Source organism: Drosophila sechellia, chromosome X (genome assembly GCF_004382195.2).
Source record: "Drosophila sechellia strain sech25 chromosome X, ASM438219v1, whole genome shotgun sequence".
NCBI classification, from domain to species: Eukaryota; Metazoa; Arthropoda; class Insecta; order Diptera; family Drosophilidae; genus Drosophila; species Drosophila sechellia.
This window is the reverse complement of record NC_045954.1, coordinates 6674588-6694415: the sequence shown is the minus strand read 5'-3', so window position 1 is coordinate 6694415 and position 19828 is coordinate 6674588. Positions and strand designations below refer to the sequence as shown.

Sequence of the window (19828 nt, the reverse complement as noted above, 5' to 3'; positions counted from 1 at the left end):
GGATGACGTTTAAAAAATCTAAGATAACCCTATGGGCCATTGTCAAATTTGTTTATAAATAGAAACTATAAGACATGGAAAAAGCGATTTTATTTATATGTATAAATATATATATTATTATACATCCAAGTATATAAAAACAAAGTTTCTGAAACGTGGATCTTAGGACTAATTCTCAATTTAAATTTCCCGCTCTTCAAGAATGAAACATAAAATAGAAAAACACTGGCCATTTTAATAATTATAAAAAATAATTATTATAATATTATTGATGTGCAAAAAATGCAATGTGAACTTAAATTTATTTTACAAGAAAACATAAGTTTTGTAATAAAAAATAGCTTATTAGTACCCCTATTAAAAAGCTTTTAGCATAAAAGCTCGCCGACTGTGTGACCAGCAGGAGGAGTAATTTTGTGGCGCCCGACGAATGGTCACACTGCTGGCCAGCTGATCGCCCGCGTGCAGATTTCTAGACTTTATTTTCCTTATTTGGCTGTTGTTGTTTTGGGCCGCCGGTACCGCTTAGCTTTCTGTCTCCTTCTTTCTCTGTCTTTCTCTCTCGCTCCCACCAACGGCACCGCCATGGGCAAGAACACGAAGCGCAACAAGAAGACAAAACAGCCACAGCAGCCGCCACAACAAAACGGAGTAACTGCATCCGCATCCGGCACAGCAGTCGAGGATTTTGAGGACCAACAGGCGGCCAGTTTGTTGCCCCGCTTAAACGGCAAAAAAAGGAGCCAACTGAACAAGCTCGTCGAGGAACTGCTTAACTTGGTGGAAAAGCAACCGGCGAATCCCAACGAGGAATGGAAGCAGTACGAACAGCTGCAGCGACTGCTCCAACAAATCATGATCCTGGAGGAGCCACTCAGCCAAACAGTGTGTCCGCAGATCAGCGATTCCCCCGACGATCAGACCCGTCTGGCGAAAGTGGAGGCTTTCAGTGCGTGGGCCAAAGATGGCGGAGTCCACAGTGAGGGACTGGAGATAGCCATCTTTCCCGGCTACCAATTGGGTCTGCGGTCCACCCGACCGTTGGCCAAGGATGAGCTGGTGCTCAGCGTGCCCCGAAAGCTCATCTTCTCCGAGGAAAGCAACTCCGATTGCCGCCTATTTGGCAAAATGACGCAGGCCACCCACTTGAACCTGGCCTATGATCTGGTCATCGAGAAGATCCGTGGCGAGTTCAGCGAGTGGCGGACCTATATTGATGTTTTGCCCGCCAAATACAGCACCGTGCTATACTTCACCACCAAGCAGATGGAGCTCCTCCGGGGCACCGCTGCCGCCTCTCTGGCACTGCGTCAGTGTCGCGTCATCGCCAAGCAGTACGCCTTCCTCTACAGGTACGCCCACACCATGACCGAGCCGAGCACCGGGAACAGGAGCCATCCGGGCGAAAGAGGCCTCTTCTTCACGCAGCACGGACTATGCTACGAGCTCTACAGGTGAGTTTCGATTGAAATTTGGGATTGGAATAGCTAAAGGTGCCTTAAAAAAATATCGCTTTTTTTTAAAGTATGTTCTACTACGTTTCCACAATAGAAAGAAGAAATATGATTCTGTGCTGAAAAGATGGCTTAAGGCCAAGTTTTCCGCTCTAAAGATCTCTTCAGTTCTGTTCAGAAATAGATTGTATACCTTTCCGGAATTCCATTTTTAAATCCTGCCCGTGTGTTGATCTTTCCCTAAGTGTGTTTTTGGTTTAGATTGGTCTTGTTTCTGCTGCAGAGAGACCTCTGAATCTGCCAGTTGTCCCACTGGCCATAAATTACATGTACACACACAGCTGGTTCTGTTTGTAGTAGATGCATATGGTCAGATTGCCCGACCATTGTTGACCTTCCCGTCTGGCATTGTGATCGCATTGTTTTGCCGAAGATCTACGATCTATTTACGGATCCTCTTCTACTTGCGACGGCTGGGTCATGGTGCACTGGGATGGGTCTGGTTCTGGTTCTCCACTCGCTTCTGTATTTATAGTGCCGCGATTTCGACACAAATCTTCGGTTGTGGTCGAAAACCCCAGCGAGTCAGGCAGTCAAGTGCTTTCGAAATGCTTGAAATCTTTGCCACAATTTGTTCTACATTTTATTTCTCAAAAAAATCAAATTGAAACTTATTTACATACATATTTGAGCGTGCTTAAATGTATAATTATATTTATATATATAAATATATATATATATAGTGTCGCCAGATGTTCTACTGCCTAGTGAGAGGGGCGGGGGAAAATCAAATCAAAAATAAAGTGCCTGCACTACAAAATAAATACAGGTGTTTCTTCTATTTTCACTTCTTGGTTTTTGCAGTACATTTTGCGCATTTAAACTATTAGTGTTGTTCTTGCTGTTGCTGTTGGTATTGTTGTGCTAATGATCACGCCCACATAGCGCCCATTTATGCCTTGCCTGGATCTAATTTCAATTTAATTTTGGTATTTTAGTCAGTGCCAGAAAGAAGTTTGCTTCGGTTAAATCGTATCGAACACAGTATTCCTCGTCATTTTCCTTGGTTTTTTTTTTCGTAATTTCCTCGTTAATATTTATTGTCCTCATAAATGGTTTTATTTTGCTTTCTCGAATTTCAATATTTATTCGATTTGCGCTTTTTTCGGGAAAGTGTCTGAACACAACTGTACTTTGTTTGGCTAAGATCCGGTTCTGCTGTTCTGTATTTAAGTTAGTTTTCGTCTTTATCTCGTGCTAAGAAACCCATTTGAATGCAGTGTCCTATGATTTAGTTGATAGAGTCGCGTTAGTTGATGGATCATACTCGTATACTAGGTCTAGATAGTTGGAAACGATAGTTTGCCGAGCTTAGAGACTAGCAACAGTGCGCGCCATAAACGTAGGGCGAATTGAATTAGGCTTTGCGGTCTACAACGATACAAATGAAGTAGAAAATAAATAAAGTAAAAATAAATAGCTTAAAATGGACTATACAGTTTACATTCCAATCTGTCATAAAAATCACGTAGACAAATTTATAAAATATTGAAATATTTGAAAATGAACACTGTTTTTTTAAACTGTATGTCTGCACAATCTTTTTAAACCTTTCCTTACAAAGCGCCTTATGGCCATGCCACGCACTGTCTAAATGTGTTTTCTAGGTTGGGTTTTGTTAGTTTTACTTTCTCTCACAGAATGTTACTCTAATCGAGTTCAAAAAAATTCCACATCCTACCTGCTTAAACTAATTAATCGACTAACTTTTGCTCCTTCGCGTTAGAGTGTGTGTGTTGGGGGGATGTCCTTGTGTGTGTGTTTGTGTTAAGTGTACATTTATATAAAACTTGGCCTAAACAACGGTCTATTGTTACTAGAGGAGCCTACTGCCTATCGCCTAATTGTCGAAGGATTTGCGCAGCGTGTCGAATAGATATTCCTGCACCTCCGGCGAACTGGGATCCATGGTGTTTAGCTTCTGTTGGGCACTTCTCAGCGAAATGTCCAGGCCACGACCACTCAGCGCCTCCGGTGGAGCAGGTGGTTGCGCCCCCGTTGTAATGGTATTCGTGGTACTATTCGTGGTCAGCGAGGTGGCGGTGCTCAAGGTGGCGGATCCATCGCGGGCAAAAAGCAGGGAACTCTGCCGCTGCAGCTGATGGACGGGCGTGCAACAGGCCACCGAAGTGGAGATGCTGGCTATGCCCGTCTTTGAGCCCGATCCTGATCCTGATCCAGCCCCTGATCCCGAACTGGATCCAATGACCAGCTCTTCCATGTGCTGGCGCATCGAGGAACGACGCGATGGCTGCGCCATCTGCGGCAGCTTGCTCTTCATCGCATTGTAGGTGCGCAGGTAGCTGCTCTTCCTCCTGCGCTGCTGTTTCCATCGGCACACGACGAAGATGACCAGGAAGGTGGCCAAGGCGGTGACCACTATCGCCGTGCTGGCCACAATCGCCGACTTGATCCCGGATGGCATGCTGGCGTACAAGCTGCTCAAATGCTGCTGCGATACGGCGGATGTGGCCGCCGCTGCAGCAGGACTGCGATGAAATCCGGGACCGGAGAGCTCCAGATCCAGGAGATCGTGTGCCCGCGCCACCTCGTTCTCGATCTCATCGATGACATCGTTATTCGGCGGCAGCTGGCTGTTGTCCGCTATCGAGGAGGAGTTGCCGCCATAAGGACTCACGCTTAGATCAATGTCAATGCTGGTGGGCTCCGAATCAGCGTTGGAGTCCGCCTCCTGGGAACTTCCGTCGAGCAGCAGTCGAGGCGGTGGCAGGAAATAAGGATTCCTCTCCTCGGTGGCCGTGGCCAAGGAGGCGAGTGCCAGGGTCTTCCACGACGGGAAGAATCCCAGCGACTTCTCGCCGCGCGAATTGATCGAAATAGTTCCAGTTCCGGCTCCAATGGTCGCCGATGAGGAAGATGTCTGTGCGTAGGCGGGACCTGAAAGGAAAGTATTTGAGCGACAGGAAGCTGAACGAGATTAAGACAGAGCAGCGGGGCGAGAAACGGAGAAAGATATTCAGTCTTTCAAGGCATTTCAAAAAGCAAAGGGTGAAGTTAGGAAGAATCACAGGGCAGCTGGCAGGCAGGGATCTTAAAGGCTATTTAAATCCATTTAACCAACAATTATGCCATACAATACAATTCTACTTTCTAGTTGAACTTACGCAAACTATTTGATTAGATTTTATTGTTATGAGGGGCTTATGCCAACTACGCGTACTTTCAATATTTAGTTCTTATTAGCTGGTGTTTCTATATGTGGAAGCCCGCGAAGGAGCAAAAGACCTCATCCCGACCTTTCACCCCTCCTGCCACTGCCCCCCTTCCCGGCCCCTCCCCCTCTTCTTTCCACGCCCCTGGCCTCCGCCAATCGCTGGCGTTGCTGGCGCAACCTTAAAGCCGTAATACCTCGACTTCCCATCGGTTTGCCCTCGTCATTCGGCTCGATATCGATGATGGAGGTGAAGTAGCTGGAGCCCTGCGAGTCGGTCTTGATCTCATCGGGCTTGACGCTCTTCAGATCCATTAGATTGAAGTGCGGAAAGTTCTCGAAGGCCGTGACAATGTCCATGTTGTCCTGCAGCAGGACCTTCTGGCCGGGATAAAGACGCGAGTGCTCATCGCCGCCATTCACGATGGTGGACAGATGCAGTTGGCTGGAGCCGCGTTTGCGGTGCTCGATCAGCTCCTCCAGGGTCATGTTGCGCTGCTCCAGAACCTTAAATAGTCGGTTACCCGACCGCCGATCCTCAATGAGTTCCAGCAGATCGGTGCGGTCGTCCACATCGTCTATGACATTCAATTGCGGTGGCTTCGCCGCCGATAAAGAGGGTGGTGGTGCATAGGACGGCGGTGGTGGTTCATAGGAGGGAGAGGGAGGTGGTGCTGCTGCTGCAGGAGTAGGCGACCTTGCTGGTGGTGCAGGCGCAAGTGCTGGTGGTGCTGGCACGCGAGTGTGATGCGTGTGACTCTCCACTTCGTCGAAAAAGTTCTCCAGCTCGTCCTCTCCGTAATTAAGCTCCTCGCTGTTTTTGTTGGAGGGTGTAGCTGATGTGGTAGAACTAGGTGCAGCCTCAACCAGATCCACCTCTTCACTACTCTCTCCGTTATTGCCCCCTATAAAGTTGTCCTTTAATCGCTTTTGATTCTCTTTGACACTGGAGTTTCGCAGACGATAGCGCGGACTTCCGGGCGCGAAGGAAGGAGCAGCTTGTGGTTCTGGTGTCTCGGTGGGCGGAATGCCTTCTCCAGACTCTGCCTCACTGGAATCTGGTTCCACCACCTCCTGGTTCTCCTGATTCTCCTGACTCTGTTCCTGATCCTGCTCATCATCCCGTTCCCTTTCCTCCGAGTTTTTCCTCTCCCCTTCATGGCTTTCCTCCACGTTGTTAATCACCGTGCTGCTAGTGGAGTAAGCGGTGCTAGTCTCCGCTTCCTGAGTGGTGGTCACTGCCGTTGCTGTGGTGGTGCTAGTGGTGCTGCTAGTGATCGGCTTGAAGAGTCCTGGTGGCTTTAGGGTGGACCGGAGATGCTGTCGCTTCTTGTACAGTGGCACCCGGGTGGTGGTGCTGGTGGTGCTTGCACTTGCACTGGTGCTGGTGGCCATGGTGGTGCTACTGTGACCATTGACTCCACCCAAAATGCGTCTTGTCGTGCTGCTCTCCCGCGAAGAGCTGCCAAAGAGCTTCAGGCGCTGCAAGGCGTTGGGGAATTTGGCCTTGTTTTTGGCTATCACGGATTCATCGTCATTGTTGCCAGTGGTGCTAGTTGTGGTATACGCAGCAGGCAATCGCCGCACACCCTGTTTGTTCTGTTGGTTAGACGACTTTTTCGGGGGATCCGTTCGGGAGCCTGTAGAGGAATACGTGGAGGCTGGTGGGGCAACGGCTGTGGTTTGCAGTGCCAACAGAGCATTCTGTTTACCCTTGAGCAGATCGTCCAACGAAAGATTCTTTTGCTGTAGGATTTCACTGAGACTCAGGCCTCCGGAATTCTTCAGGATGTTCTTCAAATCCACAGAAGTTTTGGTAGGTGTCGCAGCGCCAGCATCGACAATGGGCTCCTTTTTGGCCTGGCCATATGGGCGACGATAGGCCTTGCTGGGACTACTTCCCTGCGGACTGGAATCTGTGGGCTCCACTCGCTTGCGCTGTTTCTCCCGTTCGCGATCCCTTTCGAGGGCAGCCATAGGTTCCCTCACCAAGGGTTGATTCCTTCTTCGCAGAGCGTCTGCATCATCCTCCACATGACCGCGCCAGTAAGCAGATGTCGGGTCTGGGCCAGAATCCTCCTCGGTGGTACCAATTGTGGCCAGCGGAAGTTGGGGGCGTCGTTTCCGCTTACGAGTTGCCAACTGGGCGGTACGACGACGGTTGGATGTGGCACCAATTCCAATTCCGCTACCATCGCCCGAACCCTTTGAATCCTGCACAATCAGGGAAACACCTGTCTGCAGCAGCTGTAAGAAAAGACAATTTATTAATCAAACGATTGTTTTTGTAAATGAATGTATTAAGTATTTTGCTATTAGAAGTCCTCATATTAGTTCTCTAAGTGTACAAGAACACTTTCTCAAGTTAAACCACATAAATAAAGGTGTGATGGATGAGCCCGTGCTATTTGATTGATGGAATCAATACATATTTGGATCGCTCTTCATTGACTTTCCTCCATAATAACTTTCCCGAACATGCTTATGAAAACCTCCGCTCATTTCGAATTATTGACATTTAATCAAATGTCTGTTGTTTATGGAGAAAAAGCGATCTGCTGCACTCCGTTGGCATTTCCTTTGGAAAACAAAGAAAAACTTTGGAAACGAAAGTCATCGACATTAAGGGGATAGTTGGATGTTATTGGTTTAGAAGACTAAATGATTCTTAATACCTTCTGACGTCCCAATTTTTATGTGTAAAGGGTTGTGTCTCTGCAGGTGCCTTGTGCTTATGTAATTAATTTTCAATTTTCGACTGGCAACAGAAGCGAAAGGAAAACCAGATACAGGATTGATTATGAACAGCCGGAATGCATGCATATATATTAGGCCATGAATAATATACATATGTATTCGTGAGCTTGGTATGTCTGCCTTTGATTAACTGCCGGCAAAGGCGATGGCGATGGACATCCTTGTCATTTAATCAGACTAATGCATTATGGCATCCCCTTTGCGGTTTCACCTTTTTAACCCCATCGATTGGCCAGACAGATGCCGAAATAATTGACCCAAAAGCCAGGAGGCAAACTATTTATGGAAAACTTGTACGGAAACAACTCATTACAATGCCAAAGGAAATACAAGAAATCCTGCTGGCAAAAACATGCAAACAATGCACAAATAATGGAGAACAGGGGGCAATCGTTGCGTAAGCCCCGGAAAACCGAATCGAGTCGTTCCGAATAGTGTGGTATGGTATGGAATGGAATCCCAGACTGCAGCCTCCGACCATTACACGCATTTCTCTCACGTCATTTGCTGTGACATCTCTTTCGAGTCAGCTTTCTTTACCTTTTTTTGTTCCATCCTGCACCATTTTCAATTTGGTCTAAGTTTCTGGCATTTCCCCATGAAAAAGGAACAGCCGTAAAAGGGGTTGGGGAACTACCGGAATATGCATGCATAATGAAGACAGACAAAGGCTGGGGGAAGTAAGGAGACCTCACGTCGCCAATCGGTTTGTATCGTAAGAGTCTCAACTTGTCCGGCGAACCAATAGGGCAAAGCCAGGTGAAACCGTCTGCCAGAATCATAAATCAACATTTTTTGTTGCCAGCAGATAGGTGGATCATATAGGAAATTAGGTATTGGATTCCAGTGAATTAAGAGATGAGTTTCACACGAATCCTAATTACAGCATAAGAATTTGCATCTTGTCTGCGGCAAGCAAGTTGCATTGAGCATTTTGCATTTACAATTGGAGAGCAGCATTCAAAGGCTTGTTTTTGACACATATTATTTTGAGGCGTAATGGCAAGCCAAAGATCGAAGGGCAACAGAGACGCAGAAAGCCACAAAAGACGTCGACAATTCGAGTCACTTGAAAATGTCAGCTCGGAGAGTTTATTAAATCCGGATGGCAGGATGCCTGGATGCCTGACTGGATGGCTGACTCACTTCCCTTTGTAAATGACAGGTGAGAAGCGCACCTGGCTCCTCGAGCCGGGCATCCTTCATCCTTGGTTGTTGCCTCCAGACAACTTTGTCGATGAGGGGGGAGAAAAAAAGATGCCGTCCTTGTGAGACCCTAAAGCCAGTCGATTTTCATCGATAAATGTCAGGATACGTTAACATAAAACACCGTTTTCCCGACAAAGAATATATAGTTACGAAATTATCGCAAAAGTCAATCAAAACTAGCACGCAATATAAATTAAACTGTACAATGTACAATGTATTAAAACTGTACAATTGCCCCATCGCTGAAAATGTATACATATAAGTCGACAAAGGAAAAGCTTGATATACTAAATAACTTAATGGCGCATTCAAGTTAAGTTATCCGATTAAATAGGGAAGTAGGAAAGTAGAAAGGTAGGAAAGCAGCAGACCCTTGAATGCTGATTAACTTTTTCCTAGGTACAGTCGCCACAATGGGCCGCACTCACTGGCAGCACTGCCACCTAATAACTTATTACTTTAATAAAAATACCCTGCCGCTTCTGTGAAGGCTGGCTGGTAAGACATAACAGCCAATACAAAGGCTTCGAGAAAAAGTTTACAACTTCTCTGCTTCTTTCCACTGCTGACCAAGAGAGGGAAAAAGGGTGAAAACTTACTGCAATGGCTTTTCTAGCTCTTGTCCATGGTGATTTCTAACAAAGTGAGTGGCGACTCCCACCCCAAACCACTTCAAACAAGTTGCTGCTTTTCATAATTAAATTGAAAAATTTATGCACAATTAAATGAAAAACTTTTCTTTGTGGCCGCAGCAGCAGAAACCGCAGCAAAGCAAAAAAAAGCCAAACATAGCCAAAAAACGAGAGTAAAGAAATGCTGGGAACCAAGTCGACAATATGGTACTCTTTTTAGTTTGGGGGACAACAAAATTATAATATTTAAGGCCATTACCTAACAGTTTTTTACATTGTGTCTTTCAGATGGGCCGTTTCCACAGTGATGACCCGGCAGAATTTAGTGCCCAGCGAAAAACAAGAATCAGAGGACACTCCAAAATTAATCTCGGCTTTGATTCCGTACTGGGATATGGCGAACCATAGGCAGGGCAAGATTACCTCCTTCTATGCCGCCGTGCCCAGGCAACTGGAATGCACCGCTCAGGAAGCTGTTGATGCTGGAGAGCAGTTTTTCATCTACTATGGCGATCGGTCGAATACCGATCTTTTAGTGCACAATGGGTAAGCATCTTTCAAAAAGGGAATATTGCTATTATCTTATGTTTATTATCATCATTTTATTTTTAGTTTTGTAGACGATTACAACCTCAAGGACTATGTTAATATTCGAGTAGGCCTGAGTCTCACGGACGCTCTTGCTGCGAAGAGGGCTAGCATTCTGGACAAGCTGAACATCCGCCACACCGCGGAGCTGCGTGTGCTGCCCGCACCGGATTTCATTTCCAAGGAATTGCTGGCATTCGTCCGGGTTTTCAAGATGAGCGCCGAGCAGTTGGATCACTGGTGCAGCGACTTGGAGCGGGCCGGGGACCTGCTGCACATTGACTGCGCCCTGGAGACGGATCACGAGACACGAACGTGGCAGTTCCTGGAGGACAGGTTGAAGCTGCTCCTGGCCGTCTTTAATAAGGAAATGCAGGAGGCCAATGAAGTGAAGGAGCTGGAACTCAAGGATGGCCAGGAGATCGAACTCATGCTCTTCCTGTATCGCCGTTTAGAGCGAAGCATTCTCGCCGGAGCTTTACAATACGCCCAGGAGCATCGCAAGGTCTAGGGATTTAAGCAGACAACCAACAATATTCGAGTGGCCATCGAAAGCGACATCAATAACTCAGTCTAGCATTAGCAATTAGCTATCTATTTTTTTTTTTTTACCATTACTTAACTTATTTTAACTGAAAGTTTTAGTCGACAGTTTTTGAAGTTGGATACCAAAATAACTTTTAATTCTACAACGATGGATTTGTTGTACATTGAGTCACGGAATAATCTGCTAGATTTTAAACTCGTGTTCGTCTAGTGTCCTACGCGCATTCTAGAATATAGCGTTTTATTGTTTTATGTTTGTTTATTTTATTAATTACAATCATGACAGTTTTAGTATTTTGGAATTAAAAATGAAGTCAAACAGCACAATGTAGCATTTTATAATTTTGTGAAGGAGTTTTTATGCCTAAATATAAGTTAAGTATAAAAAAAAAACACTATGTTGCGGTTGCATCTCTTCCAGGTCACGAGGGTTGAGTAAAATTCCACTTCGATTCATTTAATTGCCCATAACTAATTGACTGCCAGACGTCCAGCTGTGACAGCTTCAAAAACCAATCAATTTGCAAAATCAATCCCCCGCTTGCCGCCAAACCATCACGCCCACCCACACTGGCTATATTGATGTATGTGGATGCGGATGCCTTGTCTATAGAAGCAAAGTATTTGATTGCGCCCAATGTGTCTTTTCGGAGGTCATAGGTCACTTTTAGAACGCGGAGGAACGGAAATGAAATTGTACATTTAAATGTGACAACGTGAAAATGATTAAACGAAATTCTTTTTTTACACATAAAATTTTGTTCTTTGGAATTCTAACGATCAGTTGGTTTCGAGAAGCACCTGCTACTGATTATAATTGCCTGGTACCAAAAATCTAAAAAAAAAAACCACAAAAACGCGCAGTTGGTAAGGAAAATTTAGAGATTTTTCAGTTTAAATTACCAGGCGTGTTCCAAAAGGTGAGCAAATTGTTTTTTTTCTTGGTCTCGCCAATTATTCACCAAAAAAAACTAGTCTTAACTTTTAGTAAAAAAATATTCGAATTTTTATCACAACTTATAACAGTAGTTCAAATGTGGAATGCCATACCTTGTTGAATTCGTTGCTTAATTTCCTATCGCGTGGCATCCCCATGTAAAAATTTTTAAATTTTACCGTTTTTCGAAAAAAACGTGATGTAACCCCTTACAAAAAAGTGAAAATTTCGAATAAAATTAATATTAGCAAATCCTCTATTTCTCTATCAGTATTTTTCGTATCCGTGAGTCTTAATTCTGCGAAGTTACAACTAAAAACCCCTTAAAAAAAACGATTATATTGGCACAAAATGTATCTTGATTTTTAGTAAGAAAAATATTAGAATTTTACGTACAACTTTTGTAATTGAAGTTCAAATGTGGAATGCCATACCTTGTTGAATTCGTTGCTTAATTTCCTATCGCGTGGCATCACCAGCTAAAAATTTTTAAATTTTACCGTTTTTCGAAAAAAACGTGATGTAACCCCTTACAAAAAAGTGAAAATTTCGAAAAAAATTCATTTTACCAAATCCTCTAAAATGGGTAATGGGTCGTTAGGTTAGGTTGTCAGCTACAAAAAACAGTATTTTTCGTATCCGTGAGTCTTAATTCTGCGAAGTTACAACCAAAAACCCATTAAAAAAATCGATAATATTGGCGCTAAATGTATCTTGATTTTTAGTAAGAAAAATATTAGAATTTTACTTACAACTTTTGTAATTGAAGTTCAAATGTGGAATGCCATACCTTGTTGAATTCGTTGCTTAATTTCCTATCGCGTGGCATCCCCAGCTAAAAATGTTTAAATTTTACCGTTTTTCGAAAAAAAACGTGATGTAACCCCTTACAAAAAAGTGAAAATTTCGAAAAAAATTGGTTTTACCAAATCCTCTAAAATGGGTAATGGGTCGTTAGGTTAGGTTGTCAGCTACAAAAATCAGTATTTTTCGTATCCGTGAGTCTTAATTCTGCGAAGTTACAACTAAAAAAATTTCAGTAAAAAAATATTTTAAGAATAAACTTGTTAGTTGATCTCACAAACCAAAACTGCAATATTATGTCAGTTTTCGTTTATTCGTAGATTAATTTCTGACTGATCACGCCGTCATCACAGAATCGGATTGACCTGTGTTATGGGGTTTGGGAATTGACGTGTTCACTGAAAACCCGGGAAACGACAACAATGCACTCAAAATTGCAGTTCCTAGTGGTGTTAATTATGACACCAATGAGGATGAAGCCCCAATCCGTCTGCCGATGGCGATGATTATGGGGGGCAGTGATGTTGTGGCATATATTCGGAGTGGAAATTGGGGGAACGTTGGGCTTTGGGCTGGGGCCTTGTCGCCAAATTTCAATGGCAAACACTTTGAAAGATGTCATTAAAATGGCTCGACTACCCACAAAGGCCTCCATATTCTTCCGGATCGCGCCCACTTCGACGCCCACTTACCATTGACATTTGATTTGACACTCGAATAGCTGTTTTCCGTACTCACATTTCGCGACGCGCCCCCAACCCCGTCCTATTTTACCACCCACATTTCCCACAGAGTTGGAACTCAATTTTCAATGGAAATGTGATTGCAGAAGGGGGCTGACGGGGGAGTAAACGATGTTTGGCCAGTTGATTGAAATATATGAAATATTCGAATGAGACGACACCGGAAACTGGGTCGCATCGACGCCGTTTATCGTTATCGATTTGCGCCGCTTTTCTGAGCCATTCTCCTCTTTTTGTTTTTCGTTCGGTGCTCTTGCTAATTGCTTTCCAACAATTTTGTTTTGTCAGCCAAGCAATTAGCAAATGACAAATGCCCCAGCCTCCAAAATCCCACTTTCGGTCGCCTGCAATTCAAACTTAAGCTGCTTAAAATGTATGCAACATGGGTCATAAAAATTATGACCGCCCACCGACCAAAAAAGCGAACCGAATTGTTTACCTTGCATGTGGCAAGAACACATAAAATACAGGACAACATGAAAAGGAGTATCTTAAAATTGTCTGATATTAAATGGTAAATGGCAGTGTTTCATCAAAAATTAAAAAGTTTAACAAAAGTATTTTGTTTTTCTAATTTAATGGCACCTAAAAGATTTCTGAATTTATATCCAAATTCAAATTTCCATTTAGCTAGAACACCCTGTTGCTGAATAAATAAATTCCAGAGTGTGGCTTTGTCTGCCATGTGTCCGCTTTATTTGCCCGGAAACGGTTGCCAACTGTGGAAAATGTTTTTTTTTTGCATTTTGTAGCCATTTTTTGTTGGCCTATAGTCCTGAAATAAATCTACGCATGTTGTCACACACACGCACACACAAACAAGCAAACACACGCACACCGGTGCAGACAGTCACACAGACAGGGAAAAACAAGGATACGCGGCCACACAGACACGTGGTTAGAGCCATGTTTGTTTTAATCCATGCTTTGTTTCAAACCTCCATTACCCCCACTTGGTGCGTGTGTGTGTGGGTGTTTAAATGCCCCTTTGTGTGTGTGTGCATGACGCTTAAGCAGTTAAGTACATTTCCATAGATTTTAAGGCGATTTCATTTTCAACGCCCATTTGCATAGCGACCAATTGGCATTGTATCATTTTATCATTGTATATAGTGCTGCTTAGCCTGTTGTTGCCCATTCAAACATGCATAAATACATGGTGGTATTATTAAGTTATGCTCTTTGTTGCCGCTTGTCAATTGATTGCGTTTATTTGCTCAACTTAAACGCTTCGCAATTGGCTTAGTTAGCAATTTGACATTTGCGCAAGTCAAAACGCCAACCGGAAATGCGAACCAAGTAAGTTCGCCAGGTTGATTTAATTTGTGACTTTCATAAAAAGGACAAGCTGCTTACTAAAAATGTAATGACATAGGTGTGTTACTCACATCTGCATCAATTACATATGTATAGGGCCTTGCATTGAAAAGGTATTGTGCATAGCTAAAGTTATATATTCGTTCTCTTAAAAGGGAATGCTCTACACTGTTCTAAACGACCCTACGCATTCTCGCTTAAAAAGGGGGCGGGGCTGGAGCGGCCAGCAATATGATTAACTGTCGGCAATGGAGCGAAAATTGTTCCGCAGCTGCTGCTTCGTCTGAGTTGTTGCATGTGTTGCATATGTTGCTGTTGCATTTGCAGTTGCAGTTGTTGCATATTATTGCCTTGAGGGCGAGGCAAAGGCAAGCAGTGGAAGGGGCCATAAAAACAGATGGTAATCTGCGTAAGTGGAAGTGCAAGCAGGTGCTGCACCTTGGCCACGGAAATCAAAACGAGGAAATGGAAAATCTTAAAATGTTGCGTAAGTGTTTCTGCATTTACGCTAAATAATTTTCCGCCTAGGACTGCACATTCGAAAATCTTTAATTTATAAAATTATTCTTAGTATCTTTCTCTTAGAACCGAGTGAAATATTTTGCAGCAAGCAACGCTTTAACTTTCTTAAGAGTGGCTAATATTAGCAGTAGTATTGCAGCTTTTCACTTTCCTCATGTATATTCCCGGAGTCGAGGGAGTGGTAGCCTGTCAGTCTGTCCTAACAAGGTTAAGTTGAATGGAAACTAATTTGCATGGCGCGTGACTGTACCCCAGAGTTGGCAGCGTCGTGTTTGTTTGCAATTAACTCGGCCATTGTTGTCAACATTGTTGCAATACACACGCAGCGAGCGCTACTTATTTTATTTGCTAATTGCAACACTCAGGACGACAAGACAAAAGTGCTTGACAAGTTTAAGTTTGTTGAACAGACAACGGCTGCGATTCACAAATATATATGTATATACCTGTTACTATTTATATACACAGATATACATAGGGAAAAATAGAAGGCCGAGCTGCCAGCAGAACGGCAAACAAATTAAAAGTGACGCATTTTCCCCACTTCTTCTGCACTCAAGTCCTTTCTTGGTTTTATTTTCTCCGCTGCCCAGTAATTCTGGGACGTATTCCTCTGATGCACCTGAATTTCCGAGCAGCAGAGCTAATCGTCATAATCGAGGGAGAATACAAGAAAAATATTTAAATTATTTTGCCGTGAATGTTTTGTAATAAACATTCTGTTGAAATATCTTAGAAGAATAGGGAAGCGTTTTCGACTCTCTGTTGAAATGTTATTCACTGCAACCGATTAAGAAAAGGTATCTAAGTGAAATATATAAAATCTCTAAAATATACAATTTATGATTGCTGAGAAACAAGTTCATAAAAAAACTTAAAAACAATCCCATCTTTGCTGTAAAGGGTAGTTAATTTTCCACACTTTCCAGCGCACTTGCTCACTTACTCACTTACTTTGTGCCTCTCAGCGTTTTTTACACTTTTCACTAGCTGCAGTGCACTGCCATTGCAGTGGCATCCACATCGGCATCATTGGGGATCCAGCTGCATAAGCTGAAAACAAGAGGTCGCCGTGGGCGTGGCATTAACCCAAAAAGCCAGCAAAGCTGACGACGTTTGTTTTCCCAGGACCCTCGAGTTGAGTTGCGAAAATTGCGAGGCGAGGCAAAGCCGCGCGGCTTAAGTGCAGCCAAGAAAGGCAAGGGAAAACTCATTGCGGTGCTTATTATTTTTGTATTTTCGCGAGGAAAAATTAAGTTTACTGCTCAAGAATATTGTAAGCATTGGCTTACAGATCAAACTTTTGGCTTATAGATCGCCAGGCAAATGGTTATCGCATTTGACGGCTTAAAATTAAATTTCAAATGAATTAATTGCAGCAAAATTGCCCAGCAACTAGTATTATCGGAATTCAAGTCAAAGTCGAGACTGATTTATTGCCATCAACTCCAAGTTTTCAATCCTCTCCGCAGGCCAATTATGCTTGCCAGCAGCCTGTCAAAACTTCCATATTTATCAACACTTTGCGCCGTCACTCAGTCGATTTAGTTTGGCAAGCGGTGGCTGCCATCATTGTTAACCATGCCAGGACTTTAAAGGAGCAAAGGATATCCTGCGGCTTGGCATTACGCATTCATGCTCCGTTCGACATATCGATAACAGGCACTTAAGTGCAGGACTTAACGTCATGCATAATAAACTTTTGCCATGGGTGGCGAAAGAATGCGTATACGCATAGGCGGCCCTAGACCCGGCCAAATATTTGCCCTCATTTGGGCCTCAATTAATAATGTCTTAAAGGCCAGATGGCCGTGTGCATAAACACATCCATAAATTGTTCAGCGCAATTACGTTTCTGGGCTTTTTGCCGCCGGCCCCTGAGGAGACTTGTGTTTCATTTGCTGTTAAATCTATAATGGGCACATTACGCAATCAAGCGGCAAAGCGGCTACATCCTTTGGGATCCGTTGGGATCCAACGGTTCCAAGGAGGCAGCAAATTGACAGATCTATGGGCCAGCCTTTTGGGAACTTCGCTGGCAACTCAACTTCATCTGCCCGCCCTGCAGTGCCACTCACGCTGATAAATGAACGAAATTGCCACATGCTTTTTACGCCATGCGACAGGGCTATAAATATGAAATTTTAATTAATTGAATGCCATTATGGAGTTAGCTTTTCGCTATCGCATGAATCACGCACGAGCACACTAAGCACTTGATTTCAAAGCGTATTTTCCAAGTTCCGCTTGCGGATTTAATTAGCCCATAATTATGTAACTAATTGATTAGTTACTCACTCGCCAAATTGTGTGCATGGGGATGTGTTTCGGTAAATATATTATTTCATTTCCGGCTCACGATTTCATCTCTGTCGCGCGAATCTCAGATGGATGGCCGACAATTGGCGGACGGAACGGCCATTGCAAATAATCGTAAATAATCGTGAATAACTGTTGAATGGGCAGCTGCAGCAAAATGGCGTCAACTGTCATTTCCGCTTGTCAAAGCAGAAAAACCAATATGGCGGCACTCTCACTCGCTGGCGTCGAAAAACCGAAGGCAAAAAGGACCTTTGATTAACTGCTGCCAGACGAAACGAATGCAAAAAGCCACCACATGTAGCCAGTGTGTGTTACACACACACATACAGATGCACTTACACTTGCATCCATGGATGTCTGTGTGTTTGCGGTATTTTAATTCGCTTGCCGCACATTAAATCAATAAATTTATGTGCATAACTTGATAGATTCTATTAAATACGATTAAGTGCTTAAACAAAATGCATAATTGATTAATTGCATTTTCCGCCAACGTTGAAATATCTTTCAATTTTCCAAATATATCCGCACTGCGGCAATTTATGGTCACTATTAAAATGAGCGAGTGTCGCACATCCGATGGATTGAAATTGATACGGTGGGCTTACTGTGTTCCATCTCGAGGGAATCCTTTTTTCCCTCCTTTTTCTGCCACCACACAAAAGTTGCGGGGCTTAAAGTTTCCTCGGAAATAAAAATAAATGAAACGTTGGCCTACTTTTCGGCGCTTCGCATTTGAATTGCATATGAATCCGGCGGGGAGGTCAAGCTACATAATTCATATTCATAAGCAGGTCCAAGGATCTCTACTTTTCTTGCGGTGGTGACATCATTTAAAGGAATTTAAAGGAAAGGAAAATCATTTAAAAAAAAGAGTACTTTTTAATACATATAATCTAAAGCTGCCAAGTGCGATTCCTTGTATAGAACTTTTCCAAAGTATAAATCCAATAAATTCACATCAAGAACGGCGCAAGCTACAGAAAAAATGCTTGAATCATAAATTGTAATTTAGAACTGCTTTATCGCCTGTCTGAATTTTGAAAGTCGCATTGGCCTGACCCCAAGTAAATGTCACATTATAAATATTTTATATTTTAATTATGCAGCCGCAAATGATAAATTTCAAATATATTCCACCCCCGTTTCCGTTTCCGCTGCAGCGACCCCAACATCCGCTCACACACACGCACAGGCACCCACACTAAGGGCGTTGGAAGTGCGTACAATGTGGGTCACACGAATATGTCTCAAGCTGCTTGAGTTGTTGACGTTTTCAGCTGGCCCTGAATAATTTAAACTCAATGGGGCAACATAAAAACTGAAAATTGACCGCACTTAAAGCGGGCTGCGCACTAACACTACTGCCACTCAAAACGAACACACACATTTACGTACTGGTTTACTGGGGTACATAAAATACAATTTAAATATTTAATTGCGAGCACAATTTAAAATCGTGTTAAAGCAAAAGGCAAAGTAAAAGCCATAAAAAACGTGCCATAGAGCAAATTGTTGCCACAACCATGTTATTATAGTGCCCTGCAATGCGAAGGGTATATGCAACTTCCTGATCGTTAAAGAATATTAAATAATGTAAATTCAATGACTAAAGAATGATTTTATAATCTTGTACGCAAGTGCAATTAGAAAGTTTGTAAATTAAAATTATTTAAGCTTATAACCAATCTAAATATAAAGAGAATACTTTGCAATTAAATAAATAACTAGAAAAACTATCATTAGATAGTTACTTACATATTGAAACAAATTCAAGTTTGCTTTGTGAGCTGCTGCATGGCCCGTGCGCAAATATAAATTGCATAACAACTGGGGCCGAGTTAATGAGCATTTTTAATGCAAATCATTTGCCCAGGGCCACACTTTACGCGTATGCGGGGTGACCAAAGGGGGGTGTTAATTGTCTCCTCTGGCCCTCGTATCCTTTGGGGCGACACGACATAGGACATGGAGCCAAGCCACGCGCACAAAACACATAATCAAATGATTGCCAGCTGTTGCTGTTATGGCGTTCTCACGAAAAAAATATGGAAGCCCATGGTCCCCGCTTCTTTTTGTTCCCCTTTGCCAGCCAGCCGCCAGTCAGCGCACATTCATTTAAATTTCAATTTATACTTGACTCGCTTTATGGAGTTAAGTGTTGGCAGGAGTCCCTGCCATTGCACATCCTTTCAACTGGATTCCCCACTTTCAGGACTCTGCACTCATCACCCGGATAGCTGGCGAATGTCTGTAATAAGATATGATAATGCCGCTGCATCTCTTGCCAGTTAATGTTGTGTGCATTTCAGTTGGTTAAGCTAAGTATGCATCCCCAAGTCTGTTGGCTGAGGATATGTGTCTGTATGTGTAACTACTATGCTCCCAAGTGAAATGAGATAACTGCTCTCATTTCTGGTGGCAGGGAATATGTTTCCTGGTATTTAAGCGCAGCAGTTATAGAATCCATTAGGAAAGCCATAAGATACTTGTTATCAAGAAACGAAAAAGCTACGTAATACAAGGGATAATCATTGGCAAACAAATTTCATTTAATTTGGAACAGCATAAGCTTTTAGAACGCCAGTTGAAAAGAGCATCAAGTTGGCAAGGCAATCAAGGAAATTGTCAGCCAATCTCCAACGTCCAACGGGAACTACAAACCCTTTTCACGTTTTCATGGCCGGCAGGTACTCGATTATGATTCCCACAGCTCCCAGGCAATTATCGTTTGTCGTTTATCGATAGCTATTTGCCATTTAACA

At 43.3% G+C, this 19828-nt stretch overlaps 2 protein-coding genes across 2 annotated transcripts in view; one reads left to right on the top strand and one right to left on the bottom strand.

The window, feature by feature from the left end:
• The first annotated feature begins 431 nt into the window (after positions 1-431).
• Positions 432-10742, top strand: LOC6618946 (actin-histidine N-methyltransferase). The gene is made up of 3 exons (XM_002043153.2): positions 432-1454; positions 9573-9830; positions 9897-10742. The coding sequence occupies exons 1-3, from the start codon at positions 586-588 to the stop codon at positions 10381-10383; spliced, it is 1614 nt and encodes a 537-aa protein (XP_002043189.1). The 5' UTR covers positions 432-585; the 3' UTR covers positions 10384-10742.
• The window catches only part of LOC6618941 (uncharacterized protein DDB_G0284459), a 71241-nt gene continuing 53485 nt past the window's right edge, over positions 2073-19828 (bottom strand). The window contains exons 3-4 of the mRNA XM_032724884.1: positions 4884-6933; positions 2073-4412 (exon numbers count right to left, since the gene is read on the bottom strand). Of these exons, the coding sequence (XP_032580775.1) occupies positions 3355-4412; positions 4884-6933 (3108 nt within the window). The 3' untranslated portion in view covers positions 2073-3354. The remainder of the gene's footprint in view (positions 4413-4883; positions 6934-19828) is intronic.